Here is a 23,636-nt window from a genome sequence, read left to right on the forward strand (position 1 = left end):
TTAAATTAAATTAATTTAAAATAATTAAATTTAACAGTAAATAAACACATAAATAAATACAAACAAAACCAAAATAAAATAAATATAAACAAAAATTTTAAAATTATCTTTAAATAAATTATTAACATTTCCAGCTGCTTAGTTATTTGTATGAATATATTCTGCTCTCTTGCACTGTGGATGTGGAAGTACACTTAAGGAGCCTTTCAGCATATTTGGAGTTAGTATTTTTTTTAACCGAACCGCAAGACTGATTAATTAACATTTACATTCTCATACCTTTTACTGGGTTGAGTAAGCTTTAACTGTAAACTTGCATAACTAAACTGTCTATTATGCTATCTTAAACCCACAGACAACTTACATGAGGTCCCTTGTTTCAAACTTTGTTTTCAACTTAACTGTATTTTCAAGTATCAACTGCACACTCCTGTAAAAAAACCAACTCAGTCAAAAAACAGGCTGGCAAGTAAACACTGAAAATAACACAATTCTCTCTTATTTTTCCATTTCTAGCTGCCCAGCATGAGGAAGAATGTCAGGCAGCTGTTGCGTCACCTTCTTCCTCATCTTTATTGTAGATATGCTGCTGGTTCTCGTGGCTGACGTTTCAACAACCTAAACCAGGTGAGAAAAAAATCAAAATGAATAGAATATTTAGTACCAAGTGTACTTGCTCTTCCACAAGCTATAAAGAAAAGACAGTACTGTAATGATACACTGTATCTGCATGTGTCTTCTTCTACCAGAAAACCAGCAAGCAATGCATGGAAAACTACCTCTGTCACATTACTTGGTGTGCTCAGTCAGTTTTTTTCCTGACAATGGAATACGGTCCCAAAGCTGCAGCAACTGCTCTCCAACTTGTGGTTCCAGCTCCTAGAAATGATCAGGAAATCAGGGAAGTTAACTGCACTGCTACTACTGAGCATATAGAAACTATTTATTACTGAATTGTTAGATGACGTTGCTGGTTATTGCTTTCAACCCTTCTGTAAGAGCTCATCTCTCTTGCTATTGGGACAAACATTAGAACTCGCAGCAAAGCAAGGTATTCTTACTAGGGCTGAGCAAGAGGTAAAAACTTTCACAAGCCATCCTGGCCTACAGGCTGTTTGGGGTGTTTTCATTGACAATGAATTGTCAGTTCTCACAAAGACAATTCCCAGTGAACACCCTACCACCATACACAAGAACAGATGCACCAGACACTTTGTACCTCCCACAGATCAGTCACTTACTAACTAGAGATCATTATTTTCCACATCTTTTAAGCTGAATTCCATCAAGTGTGGTGGAGAATATGGAAACAGAGGTCACAGGAAATACAGTGGCCATCCTTTCCTTGTACTTCTCCTTTCCTCCAGTTTCTTACAGCTGGAGAGAGGATGTGAAGGAGAGAAAGTAAAACAAAAACTTTAGCTCTTGAATCCTTAAGGAGATGTTCAGGGAGGGGATGGGGAGAGGGCAGAAACTGCCACACAGAAATTTTGTACCAATTCTTTGGCTTTTTCTAGTTGCATTTTTAGAGCTGTAAAAAGTACAAGAACTGTCCTAAGCTTCACTCTACCTTAAACCTCAGGATTCTCTTCAGGCTTTACAGAAAAAAATTAATGATTTTGAACAGTTGTTTGGGTGTAACAGACTATCTAAGAGAACACATCTCAAGCAAATAGGGAACAAACCTCCAGAACTAAATTACAAACTAAAAATCAAACCAAACAATTTCTTTTTGGAAGCATCCACCTTTAAATAAATTTTTTAACACATAAGCAAGAAACTTTTGATTTTATCAGAAGTTTCCATTACTTCAGCAGTAATTCTGCATTAGCTGAAGGTACAATACACTAATGAACTGTGAATTCCGATCAGCAGATACACAAACAAGTGGAGATAAATGTCAAGGCTGAACAAGCTAATAAAAAATACACCAAATACATTCAACCAAATAAAGAAAACTCCAGAAGAGAGTAACATTACCTGGCCATCCCTACTTATCTGTACTTTCTTACTGTCATTCCATGGGTTGAGCAAATGGTGTGCAAACTGAAAAGGAATGCTTTCTTTTCGGATCCAGTCCACCTTAAATACACCTCCAAAACCAGCAGATCCCCAGTCTTGACTTTTCTCACACCCAATCGCTGAACCCATTCTAGCAAAACCCTGGGACAAAAATTGAAATATGAAAGAACAAACATAATGAGGCCATATCTGTCTATGGTGGAATGAGATAAATAACCAAACTTCCTATGAAACTTTTAAAGTAATTTCAAAGTGATTCACACATTCTCCACCACGAAGCTAGAGCTTCCAAAATGTTTACATCCAGAAAGTTAGAAGAATCACTTCTTTTTCCACTTCAAATATGCCTTGTAGGGTTTGACCATAAGGAATGTCTCTCAATGACAAAATTATCACGAAAGGTTTTATGAGCTTTGTAACAGATTAAAAAGCTGTTGCATAACCACCTGAAGAAGAAGGAAGCTGAGATTAATATTGTACTATAGAACAGTCCATTAGATATTCATCTTGCTTGTTACTTTTAGGTAATTTTTGCAGAAATCCATTTGTACCTTCTCATGCTCCCTCTATGTTAACTTTCACACAGAATTAGGAGACTGTAGCTGTTCTTCAAAGAAAGAAGTCAAAGTTGCTTTTATTTCCTGCTTTAGTGAAGCCGGATGAAATTCCAACCCAGCAAGTATTCAAAAAGAAAATGAATGAAATCCCCAACCTGAGACAGCATCTAACTTACTTAAGGATACCCTGATTTACCCACACACCAAACAAACTGAAAGTAAACACAACCCCCCACACAACATGTCCATACACCATTCAGGTGTATTTATGCCATTTAGGACTTAGTAGTCCAAAAGATGCAGTTCAGTAAATTACCAGCACACATTGCTGTTGTAAGACAAGCAGTCCTAGATAGCTCAAGCCAGACTTAAATGAGAATTAATAAAAGGAACAGAGGAAAAAATAAACATAGAATAGAATAGAATAGAATAGAATAGAATAGAATAGAATAGAATAGAAAGAGACAGTTGGGACAAGAGAAGATTAATAGGGAAGTTAATCTCACATTCCCATAAGGGTGCAGTGCACTGTCAAAACTGGAAGGAAAGGGCAAGGTCAACCACCTACACTCCTGACTTGAGGGTGTCTTCTCTTCCCCACTTTCTTGTCTGAGAGGACCAGTGCAACGGCCCATTTTCAGTGTCAACTGACTTGCTGAAAATTACTTTTCAGTATCTGCATTTGCCAAACCATCATATGTAATATGTCACAGCAGTCCTTCAGTGGTATTGCCAAGACAGCTGTGTTTTGATTGGTTGATTAGATTTTAATTTCAGCTGACTTTTATAACTAACTTATATGAGGAAGTAAATTGAAATTTCTTTACCTGGAACAACTGAGTTTAGCTGAATCACAGCTAACCTGCAACTTTGCATTACCAGGTCAAGTTTTTACTTCAAATTGACCACAGATTTGACCAAAAAACTGTTGACAAATATCTCACTGAATATGAAGTCAAGACAGAGCTCTGCAAGAATCACAGAATCACAGAAATTCTAGGTTGGAAGAGACCTTTAAGATCATCGAGTCCAACCCATGTTCTAACACCTCAACTAGATCATGGCACCGAGAGCCACATCCAGTCTTTTTTTAAACTCTTCGAGGGATGGTGACTCTACCACCTCCCTGGGTAGATGATTCCAGTATCTGACCACTCTTTATGTAAAATACTTCCTCCTTAATTCTAGCCTATATCTCCCTTGGCGCAGCTTGAGACTGTGTCCTCTTGTTCTTATCTGTTGTTGCCCGGAGAAAGAGACCGACCCCCAGCTCACCACAGCCACCCTTCAGGAAGTTGAAGAGAGTGATAAGGTCACCCCTGAGTCTCCTTTTCTCCAGGCTGAACAACCTCAGCTCCCTCAGTCGTTCTTCATATGGCTTGTGTTCCAAGCCCCTCACCAGCCTCGTTGCTCTCCTTTGGACACGCTCAAGCATCTCAACGTCCCTCCTGAAGTGAGGGGCCCAGAACTGGACGCAATACTCCAGGTGAGGCCTCACCAGTGCTGAGTACAGGGGAAGAATGACCTCCCTGCTCCTGCTGGCCACACCGTTCCTGATACTGGCCAGGATGCCATTGGCCTTCTTGGCCACCTGGGCACACTGCTGGCTCATGCTCAGCCGACTGTCAGCCAGCACCACCAGGTCCCTTTCCACCTGAGCACTGTCCAGCCACACCGTCCCCAGCTTATATCGTTGCAGGGGGTTATTGTGGCCAAAGTGCAGGACTCGGCACTTGGACTTCTTGAACTTCATCCCATTAGATTCTGCCCATCCATCCAACCGTTCCAAGTCCCTCTGCAAAGCCCTACGTCCCTCTAACAGATCAACACACGTTCCCAGCTTCGTGTCATCTGCAAATTTGCTGATAAAGGACTCTAAACCCTCATCCATGTCATCAATAAAAATATTAAACAGAACTGGCCTCAGCACAGACCCCTGAGGGACATCACTGGTGACTGGTCGCCAGCTGGATGCAGCACCATTCACCGCCACTCTCTGGGCCCGGCCATGCAGCCAGTTCTGAACGCAGCAAAGAGTGCTCCTGTCCAAGCCACAGCCTGCCAGTTTGTCTAGGGGAATGCTGTGGGAAACAGCGTCAAAGGCCTTGCTGAAATCCAAGTAAACAACATCTACAGCCTTCCCTGCATCCACTAGGCGGGTTTCCTGGTCATAAAAGGTGACCAGGTTGGTCAAACATGACCTACCCCTCCTAAATCCGTGCTGGCTGGGTCTGATACCCTGGCCATCTTGTAAATTTTGCGTGATGGCGATTAATATAAATTGTTCCATTATTTTGCCAGGTACTGAGGTCAGGCTGACTGGTCTATAATTACCAGGATCTTCCTTTGCACCTTTTTTGTAAATGGGTACCACATTGGCCAGCTTCCAGTCATCCGGAACCTCACCAGTGAGCTATGACTGTTGGTAAATGATGGAGAGTGGCTTTGCAAGCTCGTTTGCCAGCTCTCTCATTACCCTGGGGTGGATCCCGTCTGGTCCCATAGATTTATGAATATCCAAGCATTTCAGTAGTTCTATGACTACCTCCTCTTGGATAATGGGAGGACCATTCTGCTCCCTGTCACCATCAACCAGCCCAGGCGGGCAGGTGTCTTGAGGGCAAGTCATCTTCCCACTAAAAACTGAGGCAAAATAGGCATTAAGCACTTCTGCCTTTTCCTCATCTGCAGATACTAAGTTCCCTCCTTTGTCCAATAAAGAACAAAGGCTGGTCTTACCTTTCCTTCTACCATTAATGTATATGTAAAAACATTTTTTATTATCCTTTACAGAAGTTGCCATTCTAAGTTCCAACTGAGCTTTGGCCTCCCTAATATTTTTTCTGCATGCTCTAGCAGCCTTCTTGAATACTTCCTTAGAGACCTGACCCTTCTTCCAACGCTGATACATCCTCTTTTTATTCTTAAGTTCCTCCAAAACCTCCTTGCCCAGCCAGGCTGGACGTTTACCCCGCTGACTGATCTTTCAGCACACAGGGATGGTCTGTTCCTGTGCCCTCAAGATCTCTGTTTTGACGTATGCCCACCCTTCCTGAACTCCTTTGTTTTTTAGGACTGCTTCCCAAGGGACACTCTGAATAAGTCTCCTAAACAGGCCAAAGTCTGCCCTCCGAAAGTCCAATGCAAGAGTTTTACTGGTGCTTTTCCTGACTTCACCAAATATTGAGAACTCTATTATTTCGTGATCACTCTGCCCCAAGTGACCTCCAAGAATCATGGCCAGCTTCCTAATTGGAAGTGAATAAAACCAGTTTTAATCAAAATTATAATAAGGAAATGTGCGAGTTTCTTAGCTTTAGAGAGCTGTGACTTGACAGTAAGTGCTTGCTCACTTACAATACACATTTTTTGCATGCAAACAGTAGCAATCCCCTACTTTGTTAGGATTTTTGTTTCTGGTGGTTGTTGTTTTAGAGGATTAATGTACAGTACAAATATTTTTCTTACTCATGATGTCTGGAGAAAATTCCATCGCAGCTTTGAAATACTCTTTCTTCAGCAAGCACAGACATTTGCACTTTGCTCTGCTTCTCAGAAAGTCAGAAGCCATAAGCAAAGCTGTCCACACCACACACAGTCATTTGCTGCATCCTCCTAAACCATCAACCACTGCTAACAGCTGGTTTAAGATTAAGACCCACCTGAAAGCATCCAGACCCTTGAACAGAAAATATTAAGTAAACCACACTGCTCTCCCAAAAGGCTCCATTCAGTTTCCGTTCATTACTTGGTGTAGTGGACCATATTCCCTTCTGTTGAGAAATATCAATGTTTTGCAAGTTGCTACTTTTCATTATAAAGTATCGAACTGGCATATTTTGTCTTGGTGAAGGAGATTTGCAACCCTGGAAGAAATAAATTAAATTATTAAGTACAATAAACCAGGCTTTATTTCTGAAGTTTCACACACAAGGACAGAAATCCCTTGACTGTGCTCCTCCCTTCCTCCTCCAGGTTCTAGAAGAAACATAAAATCTATCAGCTGGTCCTGTCCAAAATGGCTTTGAAATGTATATCATATCTATTTTACATTTTTAAAGCACTTTTCAAAATAATAATTAATCCATGAGGGGCAGAAAACAAGTAAAGCAGAACAGGATTAAAAAGTCTACTATTAGTTATAATTGGTTTAAGTCTGACACACCTTGAGATGACACCAAAATTAATCATCCAAGAGTGCAGTCTACAGCACTACTTGTATTTCTACATTCAGGAAACATGTTTTCTTCCTTTTACACTGTCTTAATTTAAAAGCTGAAAGATTCAAGAGGAATTACTAAATCCTCCAATAAATCCATGATGTTTCCTCTCAATGATCTCTTTAGTGTTACTGCAGTCTACTATTCAAGTATATAGGGACAACTATGACAACAATCTCATTTAAAATGTGCGCTTTGTTAAAATAACCATCACAAAAACCCCAAGCAGTCATAGTAAGGCAGATAACACAGATACAGTATCAATTATGCTATTACAGAAACAGAAAAAAGCAGAATCCAAAAACTTCAGAAGTGTTTGTATAATATACTTATTTAGTTGAAAAAAACTAATACACATTCATTAGAACAAGGGGGTTTTTTTAAATCTCATTTTTTCTAATTTGGATAGCTTTACCTCAGCAGATGACAAATTATTTTTACTGTATTAAACTAGTGAAACAAGGATAATTAGTCTAGACTTTAAGTTCCAGAAGGAAGTATTATGCAGCTGTTATAAATTAAAAGTTAAGTTAGGTTCCTAATGTATCAGTAAAATACCTAATTGCAGAATGATATCAGCAAGGAATTCTATTACTTTTGAAGAGTAGGGTGATATGTTAGAGAACTCTACCTTTCCAGACACCGGAGAGGAAGGACTAGCACTGGGGCTGGAATAGCTACTGCTGTCTGCAGGCTTCACAGAGGACTGAGCTGATCTGTCATCTGAGGATCGTTTGGAGAGCAAAATGTCTTTTTCTTTGTACTTCTTTGGCTGGTGGAGTGCAGGAGATGTAGATTTCACTGAAACCCTAAAAAGACATACCTTGAGTTTCACAAACAGTCACTGAACAATTTACATCGACCTGTCAACCTACTGCATGACCACATGTATTACAGAAACTACAAAATCTATTAAACCCTAACTAAAAAAGCCATACCGATCATGCATTGCTTTTTAATGCTACTGTTAAACCTCTTCTACTACTTCTCAAACATCGCAATTCATGGACAATATTCCTGACTGCTCTCTCAAAAAAGCAGGCCCAGGTATGAAATACTTCTTTATGGGATTACAATGCAGCATATAACAGTATAACACCTTTGAACTCTATTTCCAGCATTTCCACCTCCTTATTACTAGCAGAAATTTAAGTGATGCTTGTATACATAATTTGCAACCTACAGTGAGCAGAAGACCTCAATATCTTACTTTTCAGCATTAGAGGAGTCAGACAATTCCGTTTCTGTTGAGCTTTTTCTGCTGTTGGTGGACTTCCATGTAGATGCCAAAGGAAGTTCTTCACAAGTCACAGGTCTTGGTCTCTGGCCAATTCCTGAAGGCTGCTGGAGACCTGCAGACTGTTCTTCAGCACTCAGAACAGCTGTAATTGCTCTTACAGTTGTTTCATCAACCTGAGACCATGGTTTAGAAGGAGCTCGCATACGACGCAGGAATAAACTGTGCCACTTCTGCCTGAGTTGCAACAGCATACCAGCAGCCTGTAATGGGTTCAAATTCTGTTAAATGCTGATGAAAATTAGATTAGACGGGTAAGAGGACCCTATCTTTTTCCTATCAGGCAGCACCTGGCATTCTAATATAAACAGGGCCCAAAATGAAAGGCAGGACTAAGGTCTTGGGGAAGGGAAATAATCCATATTTAAACTAAATGTTAATTTACTTTCTTTTCCTTGGGTGCAAGGTAATTTTTGAAACATTTCATTTAGCTCTGTACTAAACTTTGCTTTGTACTGTAAATCCACAGACTTTTTTTTTCCTTTTTATCTTTTGAGAAAACCCAATCCTTTCATGCTTTATGCCCTTCCTCTCAAATCAGTCTCCACTCATGCACTCTTTAGTCATACTTGAGGGAAAAGAGCTCTAAGTGATTTTTTTTTTACACAGACATCTGCTCAAATGTGATTACTAAATTCAGAAGACTATAGTCTAATTCCCACGTTATCAGAAATGCTTCCATTAAAATAAATTTTTAAAAAATCACACTTTTGGACATGTCTAGGAGAGACAGTATTATTATTAGAGCTGGTGAAATTGTGTTTCATGACCCATAAACTACTCCTACCATAGCCACAGCTCCTCAATGACATAAAGACTTCAATTTCAAAGAGGTTTACATTTATCCTTCCAAAATCTGATGGCAACTTTCTTTCAGCAAATCCAGCTTCAAGTGCTCCTTTTTTGATCTGATTTTGGTTACTCTTGCACAGAAAGAAGGATGCAATATGCCAATGTGACTGTTCTCTCAGCTCCTGCTCAGATTCTGGCGATCCCAGCTCCTGCTATAGCCTGATGGAGCACCATGCAGGCAGGACAGGAGGCCAGAAGCAGCAGAAGGACCCTTATGCAGCCACTGTCACCTGCAGTTAGCTGTCCCTTGCAGCCATTATCTTTTGTCTGGCAGTCTCTTCAGAATCTGCTGACTTGTGGAAAGGGACAAAACTGCCAAGCTCAGACATATAAAACATCATACAGCCCAGAAAGTTTTTGAAGGAGATCCAACAGCATCTGCACTGCTGAGGCTTTCCTGCTCCCTCGTGTGATAGACAGGACACCCACACCAAGATGGAGGAAGAACAAGCACTCTCACTGTTGACTTAAATGACTAATTATTTTCTTTCCTTTTGCTCATAGGTAAAATAATTGAAAGGTATGGGTGATAGGTTATGAAACATTGCAACTTGGATGCTGAATACACAAGTTCAAGCGACAGACACCTCTGTGCCAAAGGGGATTGAAGCCCTTTAATTCTTGATGAGCTCATGAAGTAAAGGTTAAATCACTGAGTATGTAGTTTGAGACCAAATGGACCATGACAGTCTTAGAGAAAATTCTTGGCTACTCAAATGTTACAAAAACCTTTTCATATCTTTTTACAATTCTTCTACATGAAGCAAACCTAGGACTGATTTCTTACTTACCTCAGGGTCCAGTTTGAGATGGAGCCATTCATCCAGCTTCAGTAGTGCCAGATTAGCAGTTGTTTTGTCCTCCATTTCACTGTCACTGCTATCATTAGATACCCCTCCTCCTGAATTAAAGATAAAAGTATTATTATTAGTATTATTTCTACTTATATACAAAGAAACTAACACTACTGTATTAACAGCAATAATATTTTCCCTTCTAAAATTGACTTTAAAATGTAAACATTTGTAAAACTACCTCTTCTTTTCTGCAAACACACTGAAAAGTCTTTACTCCAGATAGCAGCAATCAAGTAGCCAGACCTGCTGTAGGTCCTACTAGGTAAAAACCTGTACTGATATGATCGGACTCAACTCATGTACCCTCACCAGTATTCATAAGCCACTACCCAACTTTTGCCTAAAGCTGTTTGCAAAAGCACACGTGGCTCTATTTCCTCGTAAAACAGTAGATTTAAAGACTTAGTAAGGAAAAAATATACTTATAATACATATGGCTATTGATTAGGAATCCTTATTTTTCTGAAGTGCAATTCAATCAGCATGAACACTACTCTAAGGTTAACAGTTTAAAAGCAAGACAGGAAAGCTTCAGAAATAGGTTGGACTTTTAGTTTGATTCCAACTATGAGAACTAGCAGCAATTATTTTTGCTTCCAATTCAACAGGACTCAAATAAGAAAAAAAAAAGAAAATTTCTATATATTCTCTATTACTTACAGTTTATGGTACAGTTAATTGACATAAAAAATTATCAGTGGAACATATCTTGAAAATGCGTGTGTCAGCTAGAAGCAACATGACTTGTTTGCCACATCGATTATTTCTAAATTATTCAGTTTGAATAATCTGGTTCAATGTATCAAATAAAGTAGTCTGTAGAAAAAGAACATACATACTACACATCTCAGTATCATTATTATCATTAGACATTGTGGCTGCATTCTTTCCTTAGAAACTATACTGTAGTTTCTGAGACTCCCAGAACTGTGTAATTTATGGACCTGAAAATGTAAGGAATTCCAAAACTGAGAGTTTTACTACAGAACCTACAAACTATTCCTGAATAGCTACAGGAATTATAACACTGTTGTTTTCAGAATCAGCCATTATGTATTAAATATTACTGAAAAATAAGCTTTCCATGTCACACACTAATGTATACCAGTGGAAACATTCCAAATCCAGACTCCAGTGTACCTCGAAAGGATGAAGATGCCTGCAAGGCATTACTTGGCAGCCTGGCTGGTCCACAGAAGAGGGACACGGTGACAGGTGTCACAACAGAGCAGCACCTGATGTTTGCTGTCTTGTGAGCTCTTGTCATTTCATCATATATAAGCCAGTCTGTAGGGAGGGCCTGGATGGCTGCAGCTTGTCCATTTGCTGGGGCAATCTGTGCAAGAGTAGGTAAGACTAGGCTATTACACTGTTTACTGTAATTAATGTAAATTTTAACATATTTCTCATTTTATCCAGAGACACTGTGGATGCCTCAACCTGGCAGTGTTCAAGGCCAGACTGGGTGAGGCTCTGAGCAACCTGGAAGAGTGAAAGGTGTCCCTGCCTGTGGCAGGGGCTAGAATGAGATAAGCTTTAAGGTCCCTTCCAACCCAAACCATTCCACGATTCTATCTTTTGAGAAATAAATGCACGTATAATTATATACATATAAAAATATACATGCAAAAAAAAGTGTGAGAGAATTCAACCAGATTCACAAATTATCTTACCATGATAAAATATTTTGCTTTAAAAAACAAATGTTAAAAAAAAAGTTTCAGAGAAGAACTTCTTGCTTTTAAGAGTAGGGATAATTCTATTTTTAAAACAATGTTATAACTGGGGTGTTTTTTTGCCATTTTGCCTTGTTCCATCTAGAGAAAGGACTACTTGAAACAATGGAAAAATGAATCAGCTCCAATTCTATCAGCTGGGTAGAACAGTATTTTCTAAAGCTGTAGTGTTAAATGCCCATACTTCTTTTAAAGTACTGACAACTAGAAAAAGACATTTCTAAAACATGTGATAGATTTTAGTGCTCTTTTTCTTGAACTATGAATTTAAAGTGATTTTACCTTTTTATACTGAGACTGACCAAGAACAGAGGTAGGATGAAATCGCACTTTCTTCTCCTTTGGTTCAGTCAACACCAGGCTTTCTCTGTCTACATGCACAAGATTGGGATACATCCCAGCCACTAAGGCAGCTTTAATTACAGCCCAGTTCTCAGAGTTAGTATTAACATCTCTAATATCAGCTCCTCCTCTGGCTCTCACAAAACCTGACAAAAGAACAAGACAAAACAGCGCCATGTTAGCTTGTGTTTGGTTGTCAAAAGGATTTACAAATTAAAGGTGAAATAAACAATTATTTATTACATTTTTCAACCTGTTGTACTGCCAACCTTAACATCACCAGGAAGAAACCACTACACTGAAATCCTTCCTGATAAGAGGTTTCATACTAACACAGAATATCACTATTTTCTAAAACAGAAAGACATTTCCTATGGGAATAATTTATTAAAACATGAAATGCGGTGACAAGTGGAAATGAGGGTTTTTCAGTTATATCAGCCACACTTCCTCATCTACACCATACCCTGCATGAATGTGTACATAAAAGTGCATTTCAAATTAAGTAAGGAAAATTACACCAGTGAACATGATTTTTGTTACAATTTCTATATGCTTGACTTTAAAACAACATTTAAACATTAAACATTTAATTAAAATTTTTCCAAGTTCTTTACCTGAGGCTCTAAGCTGGCCAAGCAACTGTGTTCTCATTCCTACAATGATTTCCATTGTGGCTTGGGATAGGAAGTTCTTTTCACAGAAGGCTCTCTCCCAGCCATCACTGCGTGCCTTCTGCCATGCCTGAAAATGTTTTTACATTCGCCTATTAACTTGATAGGCTAAAACTAAAAACTGCATTTTTATAAAAGATTACATTTATGTCAATAAAATTAGGATCTCCTTACGTGTTCATTACAATGATGATTATGTCAAGTTAAAACAATAAATAAAGATCATTACATTAATATCATGATTTGAAGTTCAGTGTAGTAGGATGTAAAGAGGCACATTGTTGGAACATTCAGAATTTTCTAAGGTTTGAAAATATCAACCAAACATACGACAAAAAGTGTTCCTCACAAATTTATGAGTCCAATACACAGCAAAGGCACTAGGCAAAAATAAAGTCTTCTCCAAGGACTTAATCACTGTCCACCATTCTACATCCAAGTAGAGTGCTACATTATTTCCCTTGATTGGGTGATCTACTGTGATTAGCACTCTCTGAAATGAAGTATTACCTGGAAAGCCCTGAGCAGGGCCATGTGGTCACTGAACGTCCCGGCAGCAAAACGCTTCCTGCACAGCATGGCCGCACGCTTCTGGGAGGCCAGCGTGGGCAGCACAAAAGGGTCTTGGCAGGCAAGAGCACAGGCAATGGTCAGAACAGGATCCAGGCACTTCAGAACTACAGCATACAACACCATTTTACCAAGGTGTGGCTCTACAGGTAATTCAGTGAGGTGATAACCAAGCTCAGTAAGATCTTCCCAAGGGTCCATGGCATCTATGGTCTGTTTATAAACAAACAAACAGAAAGGGGGCCGGGTACAGTGGACAAAATCAATTTACAATGAAAGCAGAGAAGATGTGAATAGTGGACATTAACTAGTCTTGTTTCCAAACACTAATAAAGCAAGTCAAACTATTAACAGAGACAAGACTTTGAAGCATTCTCTTTCCTTGACATGGAAAAACACATCCCCACACACAAAATGAAAACAAACAATCAACAAAAATTCAGAACATCCTTAAGTAATTAAAAACAGCTTCAGTACAAACTGAAGTCAGTAAGATAGACTGCTACACCACAAATTTGGAATCAAACACAATTACCATCTAAATCTATTCCTTTTCTGACCTTAAGCATATGCACAGCATTTCTCACAGTTACAGCAGGCGGAGGATCAGGAGCTTTCATGAGAAAGTCTACAATTGGACAATTAATTGGAGCCAGAAGTTTTGTGTACAAACAAATCTCCTGCAAGTTAAAAGGAAGAACAAAAATGATCACCAAGATTTGGAAACAACCCCCAAACACATGATCTGTTGCAATTAATAGTATGGTTTGATGACACTTGATTTTTTTAAGTTATAATTTCTAACTGAACATGCACCTGAAGTGGCATTCTGAGAAGTTCTGGAGACTGAAATTCCAACATATTCTGAAATCGGAGCCTGCTGAAGAGACGAAAACAGACTCCAGGCTGACAGCGCCCAGCCCTTGAAAATAAAATATGGGAAATTGTGAAAATTAGGTTTCTTTCTAAAAATAAAACCAAAAGCCAACAAACAGACACAGAAACTCAGAATGGAAAAGCAGAAGCACTTCTATGAAGAAAGTGTTATAAGTCACATGCAAAGTGAGAGTTTTCCAATCATGGATTATTTTTGAGAGTGTGGCAATTTTTTACTGAAATTTTTACCCAACACTGAGAAATCTGGAAGAAGAAAAACAAGATTTATCTAATGTAAAGTGCTGTGGGTTTTTTGCTAATGTAAAACCAGTCCAAATCTCAATCATGCTTTGTTGTAAGGAAATCAGTTGCAAACTTCTTTTCCTCTCCTCACATCCCCTAAACAGAGACGACCTTTGAGGTAAAAGGTAGAAAAAAGGTTAAATAACTTGTGAGTGAATGAGAGACAGCAAATTCTCTCATTCATATACATGCATGTGTATACGTGCAGCTTAATGCCAATGTGATTAATAAAACAGGCACTTGCTGCTACATAAGCTTCTGAGCCCTCACCCACAGTGTTGGGAAGAATATAATCATGGCCTGTTATGTCATAGATAGCTTGGAGAAAGTGATATAGGCAGTCAGTCCTCTGCCCACAGACAAGATGTGAAAACACCCTAATGGACCCTGTGACTGGTGGTGCTACATGGGAGAAAGAGGAAGGAGAACAACATAGTATGGGAAAACAACCTACACCTTCAGGAAATGCCTAAACATCAATTTTCTACAACTTGGGAAATGATTCCAAGGAAATACATACTGACGAGTACTCACCTGCAGAGAACAAGTGTTGGCCATTATCCAACACAACACTGGACTAGGCTAGAAACAGTTACTATGTTGTATGCTATATTCTAAACATAAAGGACTGTGGATATCTGCAAAATGGAAACCAGGATGAGGCATTTATTACCTGCCCTTTCTCTGGATAGCACTGGCTTTTGAAATCCACCCCATTTTTATCATTGTAACACGACTCAATGCATCAAAAGACTTCTAGAAAAACAAAGAAAGGAATATAAACTGAAAACTCAACGGGGTACATGAAATAAAAGTTACTAGTTATTTAGATTACCAACCGAAGTTTTCTAAAAAGTATGAAATAGTAATATATACACAGCAACTTCTGGCACAAAGGTATCTTCTCAGTTTCAAGTGAATTTATGATGGTATCTCCTTTGCAGTACCTTAGTGCTACACAGTTTTTGAAATACACATTTTCTAGTCAATAGGTAACTGCAAGTCAGTAAAAAGTATGTCAGATCTGTGTTCTGAGATACAACAAAGCAAGTAAAAATACATTATTATACCGAATAAAGTTTTCCTTTTTATCTCACTTGAAAATTACCTGCTTATTTTCTTAGACTGATGTAAAATTACAAAAGTAAGTTTGTTTTATGAGAACTTCAGAAATTTGGAATGTATGTCACCTATGAAATCCAATTTCATTTTCAAAGCCATACACTAGGTCTTAAATTGCCTCATTATGTCATCTCACTTTTCTTGAAAAAGTAATTAGGAATGGGCACTGAACACACCAAAAAACTGCTTAAAAACTCAATGGATTCTTTTTGGATTTGATACAATAGTAGGACAAAAAGAACTCTCTCAGCGCTCTCAGTCTCAGGAAGGTGGTGGTCTAAACTGAGGATTTGTTTTAAAAATCCAGCAGAAATACTAAATTGCAAAAGAGAAAGATACATTAATACATCAACCTATATCAGCTTTTACAAGGTTTTTAGACAGCTAGCTATTTACAGGATTTGTCTTAAAACAAATGGATGTCAAAACTTTTCAGTGAGGACTGTTGCCTGACAGGCACTAGCTCTTACCTAGTAAAGTAAAGTAAAAAAAAAGTTCTCCAAAATTTATGCACTGTGTGTTTTAGAATCGCACTCTGGAAATTTAAGGCAGTCATACCTCTTTCACCTTGCCTGAGTCAATGACAAACACGACATCATTGACTGTTATGCTGGTTTCTGCAATATTAGTAGAAAGAATCTGCAAAGAAAAAAAACCAAAACCACCAAAACTATAGTAACTGTAAAAGCAACAGCAAAAGAGATCATTGTAGCATCTGACAAAGTCCTGTAATACTTGCAATTTTGCGGATGCCAGAAGGTGGAGTTTCAAGCACTTTCTTCTGATCCAAAGTCTGCACACTTGAATGAAGCATGAAAACTTGGTATCTAATGCAACACAAAAGAACATTGTAAGGATCCTTAACAAAAGCAATGAAAAGCCACAGTGACTAAAGGTTTTACCTGTGAGCATTATCAGCAAATCTCTTGTCATCAAAAAGAATGCGGTCCCTCAGGCTCACTATCTCATCATACCCAGGAAGAAATATTAAAATTGCTCCTAAAAAAGGAAGTGGGTTTGCAGAGTTAAATAGAAAATTCAAATACATGTTGATGCCATGTAGACTAGCACTCAGAAGGTTTTAATTTTTGGGGATTGCTGATAAAAGAACAAGATTAATCAGAAGCTGAATCCACAACTAGTTAGGTATTTACCTACCCGCATCACAACTATGACAGATGCTGTGAAGTAAGTGCATTATCAGATCCAGATCCACTTTTTCATCATCAAAACTGTGATGATAAGCTGTCAGTAGTTCTCTGTCCTCTGCACTAAGGTCACTACCACTTTTTTGGACCAGGGAACTTTCATCAAGATTTCCAAATCCAAATGAAGCACTGTAATAGAAAAATACACCAGAGTCAAGGCTGTCCCTTCGGGTTTGAATTCAGCAATCAACTCAAACTTAGATCAAGACCAACATGACTACTGGTCTTGAATTCTAATTTTTAAGTGTAGCAGAAGAGAATCACCATAGTATTACTGCCCACTGATTTAAATGTCAACCCAAGAAAGGATGCCACTTCATTTATTCGTGTTAACTTTCCTTTTCTTAAACTTCATTGAAACACAACCATAAGCTAATGGAAGTATAAAGATACTTCTCGTTTATCTGTTCAAGGAAAAATATTTAAGAGATATGTATTCTCCCAAAATTTCCCACTAGCAGAAACTACACTAAGAGAAATTATAATAAATATAATCTTTACAAAACACTACCTCAACTATGATAACTGTAAGTTAATCAAAAAATCATTCTTGAATGGCCTAGTGTACACATTACTTCTGTAAAGTTTCTTTAATCTGTCTATTGTGTACAAAAATACACAGATAAAAACACATGACAGATTTGTTTCCAAAGTAAGCATGTGAAAATAAAATGGTACATAGTACAAAATTAGCAAGTTGTGCAAATATAAACAATATGATACTGAGTACAAACTTTTTTGTTGTTTCTGAAATATTCCTATTCTTAAAAAAAAAAGGTACTCCTATTCAGTCCAGATTTTACAGCATGAAAAGTTAAAACCTGTTCTGATTAAAAGAACACAAGCCTCAAATTTCCCTTCACTATGCTATGCAACTCCGTCTGCAAAACAGTTACAGCTTACCTGTAGGATTCCAACAGATCCACAACCTCCGTCTGTCCAAAGCGCCTAGCCCAGTCCACAGCCATCCTGAAAGAGTTGCACAAGTATTTTTATTCGATTTTTCACTTCAAAAGATGAATATGAGTAGCACATCAGACGAGGCAATTGATACCAGACTTTTGTACCCATTTCCCTATTGTTAACAGTAGTGCTATTGCTGGATCTGCAGCTTTCCACTTGAAAGTGCTTGAATAGGTGTTAACAGCTACCTGACTTGTAGATAACTACGGTTCTAAGAACGTCAGTTTTACACAGGAGTACCTGCAAACATGCACAAGGAAAGGAGGAGGAAGAATATGCCATTCCCTTAAAAAATCAGGCCTACCTGTTTGCAGTAGCCTTTAAGTCATCTCAAAAAGTCACACCCCAGGTGTTTTGCATTAAAACGCGGGAAAACATTTGGCTATTTCATGTCTTTCAGAAGCTGTCCTTCTCACAATGCAGTTCACCATTTTACCTTTAAACTGCATTCCTTCCCAAGTTTTTCAAAGGTTAGCACCAAATATCAGACCCCTGGAATTCTAATTCTTATCATTCCATACTACAATTATTTACTGTACTTCCCTATTGATATGAAGACATACTTCATGACCACAAAACTTGAGTTTTACAGATTCACAAATACTTTTATGTGCTACAACAGACTTAGAAACATCACAGAAAGATCTTCTGATATAGGTAACTCCATGAAAATAAGAATTGCCAAACATTTTGGTCCAATTCAGTAGATTACAGTTGTTATGCTAACCAGTGTCTTCAATACACCTACTGAAACAAAGTTTATAGCTCATAATCAAGATCGTGTAATTAAGAATACAATTTAGAATTTACAGAAAACAATGTCATTAACAGGAGTTAGAAAATTCTTTAACATCTAAATTAATTTGCTAACTTATCACTCTGCCCTAGGAACTATAGATTTTACAGCCTAAACACTTTCTTTCTCTCTCCTATATTGACAAATAAATCTATATTTTGGTTTCTCTATTTGTTTTTACCAGCCATTAGATGATTTGCAGTGGATACTTGCTCCCATACTGATCAACTGTTCTACTTGACTCAAAAAGCCTCTCCCTGAAGAAATCATCAGAGCAGTCGCACCAGTTTCACTGTGCCTATAATCAACTGAGAAGTAAAAAAGTAAAAATCAGCAAACCCAACAGAAATGTTATTTCTTCATCTAAATATAGTACAAATATTGCCTTCAAATTCCAGCCCAAAGAGAATTTGTTTCCTCACTTTATCTCTGCAGTCACTTCATATGAATTCCACACTGTCTTAGAAACACACTTCTGCCAATACTTCAAAACAACAACTAACTAAATAATTCATTAATTCTGCTAGCCCTAACCATTTTTTCAGGAGGTATCAGAATGCAAAGGTAACAACACTTGAAACTGGAGATAAAAGTAGCCATAAAAACCTAAGTAAATTTGAGGTTACTTTTTTTCTTACGTAATAACACAATAAACTTACCACTGACATTTTCAGTTAAAATAAGATTTAACACCTGAGCAAATGAATCAGTATCTTTATGCAACCAGATGTCAGAAAGACAGGAATCCATTTCTTTTACTATCCACGGTTCAAGGCAATTCACATCTTTTTCAGTCTGAAGATAAAAACAATATTGAATGATTAATCTCTTCCAAGAGTCATCTTTATTCTCATACATTACTCACAAAGAATTTGAATGGTTCTTTTTCCCAGCAGCAACCAGAAATCCAACACTCAGGTATCAGTTAATGCACTGATTTTGCCATATGCAAGTACTAACACAATGGCAGTCAAGCCATTTGACTGAGGAAAAGCTGCGTACAAGCACCGTAACTAGAGCAGTTAATCCTAATAAAGTAATCTGTAAAATACATTAATATCCTGGAAGACTCTACAGAACTATCTTTAGAAAACAGATTTTAAATGGCTAGTAATACAACACAAATATAAACATCTCTTCCAACAAAAGAAAAAACTTACCAGTTGATTGAAGACAGTGTCACCACCCTCATCCAACCATTTGTACTCCTCATTTGCCTTTGGAACTGATTTTTGTCTCCGAGATGTCAGTTTGTTCGTGCTTTCTTGAGCTGAACACCACTCAGCAAGAGTGCTCTTCTGTTTCTCTTCTAGAATGCAAAGTATTCACCAAGAAAATTTTAGTCATCTTTATTATCCATTGTTTTCTACTAAAAAAGATAGTTACAGCAGGTCAAAGTTTTACCTATTCAACCTCTTTTATTTAATCTAGAATGCTACTAATAGTCCAAGATAAATGACATGTTTAAGGGTATCCAAAGTGCACTGCTGAAAACAAGGGCTATAAGAACAAGGCAAACCCTACCATTTTGGGATTTAACCTCCCAACCCTCTATTAGTCCAAACTACTGCATTCAATAATCTTCCTTAAGTAATCACCTTTCACACAAACTCAGCCCAGATCTTTTTCCATAAATGGAATGCTGAAGAAAAGTGATACAGTCCCTGCATGTAACAACTTATTTTTGCATGCAAGAAACAGTAGAAAACACCAGTGTCCTAATCAAACTTTTCTGTTCCCAGTGATCAGAGCTGAGCATTGTAATAAATATCCAGTTAGGATTGTATGTTATATATATAGCTTTGAGGTTTGCGTTTTTTAAAAACTTTTTTTAAAATAATCACTGGGATCATTACTTTCAGTTGCCCGGAAAACTTCTGAAGCAGTATCTACTTAATCAACTGAAAACCAATTATGTTCAGCTCAAGAGTATTAACACTTACAAAAAATATATCCATGCCAGAAGAAAGCAGTGAAAAATGTTACTAAAAGGAATGACTTGTACATTTCATGCAAATGTACAAAATCCTGCTTGCTTTACTAGCTGCACTTTAATTTACACCCAAAGGTACAGGGCATGCCATGCTTCTTTAGTATTCATGTGGGCAAAGCCCCCAGTTAGATTAACTCTACACCATTTTTTTCTCTAATTGCATAAACTATTTCAACAATGTAAATATTGAGAGCTTAAAGATACTTGCTGCCATATTATCAGATCTCATTTAATCTCCTGACTTTGGAATTTTAACAGAAAATAATCCTGTCCATTGTTTGTTCAATCAATCAATGATTCTCATTGCTAACCCTTGCAATTAAGCAGTCCACCAACCTTGCTGCTTCTCTTTTTTGTACTTCACCATCTCTTTGTTTGTATACCCAGTGCTTCGTAAAATGTCCTCCAGAAACATCTCTTTAACTTCAAAAGGTTTCCCTTGGACTAAAAGTATAAAAAAATCCATTAAAGATTATATATTCACTAGCTTCACTTACAGCATATATTTATTTTTAAATTATCTTCATTGGAGTTTATTTTTCTCAAAATTATACAAAACAAAACATTTCCAATGTAAAATGCCATCTTGTTTCTCATCAAGCTCTTCAATTTTATCAAGTGTTATAGCAAGAGATGTTGATAAGATGATTATAACATTGACAGTTATTACCCATAATTTTTTTTTTAAATGAGAAAAAGAAAACAGCCATTTTTGTTTAGGGTTACAAACAAGAACTTACCATGTAAGCCTGCCACCTGGATTAAAAATGTAATTAATTAATAAGCAATGAATACAGTTTTTGCAAGGTTCCACATGGAGACAGTACATCTTTGTATTGAACTACTTTCTTTTAATGAGAAGTATGTGAGAAGATAGACTTATCTCCATGTCCTCAACTAATTCAGCAAAGCTGAGCTTTGTTTACGGAGTACTTCTTGACAGATGAGACATCCCAGTGGCCTTTACCTTCTAATAATTTATCCTGATTTCTTTTTCAACATGACTGTTTTCTAGACCTTATCTGTGGACATTAAAGGATGCTTTTTGCATGAAGAATTAAAATATCTACATTTTGATTTCTTGCTCCTTAAGCTGACTTTAGGTCACTTAGGATTCTCCTTCAGAAAGAACAATCCACAATTCACATACTTTTCGAAGTTGTCACAGAGGAAGTATTCCAACAATGATAACAAACTCTGTGTACTACAGCAATCCATGACTACAAAATGTTGGTTTCTGTGGTCAGAATTTTGTCATCCATATTGCTGAAGAATAATCAAACCTTTTTCACTATATTAACAGAAACAGCCGCTTCTTTTAATTCTCCAATTCTCAAATTCTCAAAAAAAAAAAAAAAAACCCAAAAAAAAAAAAAAAATCTCTATTTTCAATTGCTCTTGGCTTTTACTGCATAACCAGCATAAGCACTGTGGTAAACTGGAGAGATTGTCACCAGAATTTCCAACACAAATATACCAATCTGAAAGAACAGGAAGCTGCAAAAAGAGTAAACTGGAAAATCACACAACAATCGCAACTGAGGCAAAAAATATTCAGAGAACATGAAATCACGTGTCATTTCCAGATTCCCGTCTCCAATAAATTACAAGACTTATTTTACTAGGCAGAAATTCAAAATTGGGAACTAGAAATAAACACGTCCACCTGCAAAAAAAGGGGAAAAGAGATTTCCCTCTCACAAGCATTTGCTAAAATAAACCAGTAAGCAATCCCACCTGTTTCCTAAAACTGCTGAGATTTTTTAAAAAAAGGCTGACATGCAGAGAGTCTACCTGACTGTCAAATAAAGCATTTATCTTAAAAACTACTTTTCAAAACACATTAAACTTGGACATTATTGTTGAAAAATTAAGAGGACTGTAAGGTGCCAGATGAGGTCGTCCATGCAGAAAACCTGCAAGAAAGGAGGGTGGCGAAAAAACCCCCAAACCCACAAAAATCCCCCATCTCCCATGCATTTGTATTTTGCCTCTACTAAAGATCTGTCAAATGAAATTAAAACAGCAATAATGGTAACTTTTCTTTGCATTTAAATGTAATCTAACCGCAGGTAACTGAGTCAACACAAACTAAGAGAAACTAGATGCCTTTTCTGAATATTTACCTAGATGAATGGCTACTAATTTGCTTAAAATCAAAGAATCACGTGATTCTAACATGAAACCCAAGCTGCTTATGCCTGTAATTTTAAACTGAACGGTACAGTTACCTGTGTTTTATACAGTAACCAGTAACAACTCTCATGAAGAATAAGAATCTACTGGAGTGTATTAATATACGTCACACTCATGTAGCTCCTAAGTTCTGTATCAGCATGAAGACAACACTTCAATAACCTTTTCCTACTTCTTTATTAACAGTGGAAGGGGGCAGGACACACCTGCATTTACAGAACTCCCAGTGACTAAAACACTTTATTTTGTGTTTCCTAATTTTGTGAATTAGGAAAATAGTTAAGAAACAAGAAATCTGACTACACAAAGAACAAGGATTCCTGTAACTCTCAATGTATTCATCATGCGCCTTTACTCAAAATAGTTTGCTACAGTTTAGTAAGATCTGTGAGTCTCAGGGCAGGTATAGTCAGATTTAAGAGTTAAGATAAATACTCACTATGTATTACTGGGCAGCTTCCAAAATACCTAATAAAGAGATTTGCATCTAAAGCAGCACTAGAAATAATTAGTTTTAAATTATTCTGGTTTTGCAGCACGTCTCTCAGTTTTATTAGCAGGAAGTCACTAAACCTATCCCTCTCATGTACTTCATCCTGTAACAAAAGAAAAAAGGAGATATAAAAAAACCTCACAGATTCAAGATCACGACTTCCGACAAAAACAAACTTAAAAAAAAAAAATTGATTGCACATTACAAAGGCTTCAAATGTGTACGTCTAGTTTAAGTAATAGGGTTTTTAAAAAAAGAGGGGTTTTTTATGCTTTCCATCAGCAAAAAAAAAACTTCAAAAAGTTTTTATCAGAGCTGAGTGCATTGTAATGCTGAAGCTCTATACACCTTAATTTCAGAGGCCAAAGTGAATATCTGAAACACCTCTAATTTTGTATTTGTATTTGAAGCCAAATTTCAAATCCTACAAATCTTACTCTAATAAATTCTCACTTCACCACCGAGCATTTAAAGAAATGTGACACCACATAATCAGAAAAACACAGAGATTGCTTAGACAAGTCATACACAAAGCCTATAAATTAAGGCACATAACAGA

At 37.4% G+C, this 23,636-nt stretch overlaps 1 protein-coding gene across 1 annotated transcript in view; it reads right to left on the reverse strand.

Moving 5' to 3' along the window:
* Positions 1-422: 422 nt before the first annotated feature.
* YTHDC2 (YTH N6-methyladenosine RNA binding protein C2) overlaps positions 423-23,636 on the reverse strand; it is a 30,636-nt gene continuing 7,422 nt past the window's right edge. The window contains exons 7-30 of the mRNA XM_059492467.1: positions 23,024-23,180; positions 20,725-20,832; positions 19,556-19,704; positions 19,055-19,190; positions 18,577-18,703; positions 17,540-17,605; positions 16,587-16,765; positions 16,331-16,427; positions 16,168-16,255; positions 15,987-16,067; positions 14,980-15,062; positions 13,944-14,049; positions 13,688-13,807; positions 13,068-13,340; positions 12,501-12,627; positions 11,824-12,029; positions 10,946-11,141; positions 9,740-9,849; positions 8,010-8,299; positions 7,431-7,608; positions 6,242-6,445; positions 1,981-2,163; positions 780-879; positions 423-618 (exon numbers count right to left, since the gene is read on the reverse strand). Of these exons, the coding sequence (XP_059348450.1) occupies positions 790-879; positions 1,981-2,163; positions 6,242-6,445; positions 7,431-7,608; positions 8,010-8,299; positions 9,740-9,849; positions 10,946-11,141; positions 11,824-12,029; positions 12,501-12,627; positions 13,068-13,340; positions 13,688-13,807; positions 13,944-14,049; positions 14,980-15,062; positions 15,987-16,067; positions 16,168-16,255; positions 16,331-16,427; positions 16,587-16,765; positions 17,540-17,605; positions 18,577-18,703; positions 19,055-19,190; positions 19,556-19,704; positions 20,725-20,832; positions 23,024-23,180 (3,354 nt within the window). The 3' untranslated portion in view covers positions 423-618; positions 780-789. The remainder of the gene's footprint in view (positions 619-779; positions 880-1,980; positions 2,164-6,241; positions 6,446-7,430; positions 7,609-8,009; positions 8,300-9,739; positions 9,850-10,945; positions 11,142-11,823; positions 12,030-12,500; positions 12,628-13,067; positions 13,341-13,687; positions 13,808-13,943; positions 14,050-14,979; positions 15,063-15,986; positions 16,068-16,167; positions 16,256-16,330; positions 16,428-16,586; positions 16,766-17,539; positions 17,606-18,576; positions 18,704-19,054; positions 19,191-19,555; positions 19,705-20,724; positions 20,833-23,023; positions 23,181-23,636) is intronic.

Source organism: Ammospiza nelsoni, chromosome Z (genome assembly GCF_027579445.1).
Source record: "Ammospiza nelsoni isolate bAmmNel1 chromosome Z, bAmmNel1.pri, whole genome shotgun sequence".
NCBI classification, from domain to species: domain Eukaryota; kingdom Metazoa; phylum Chordata; class Aves; order Passeriformes; family Passerellidae; genus Ammospiza; species Ammospiza nelsoni.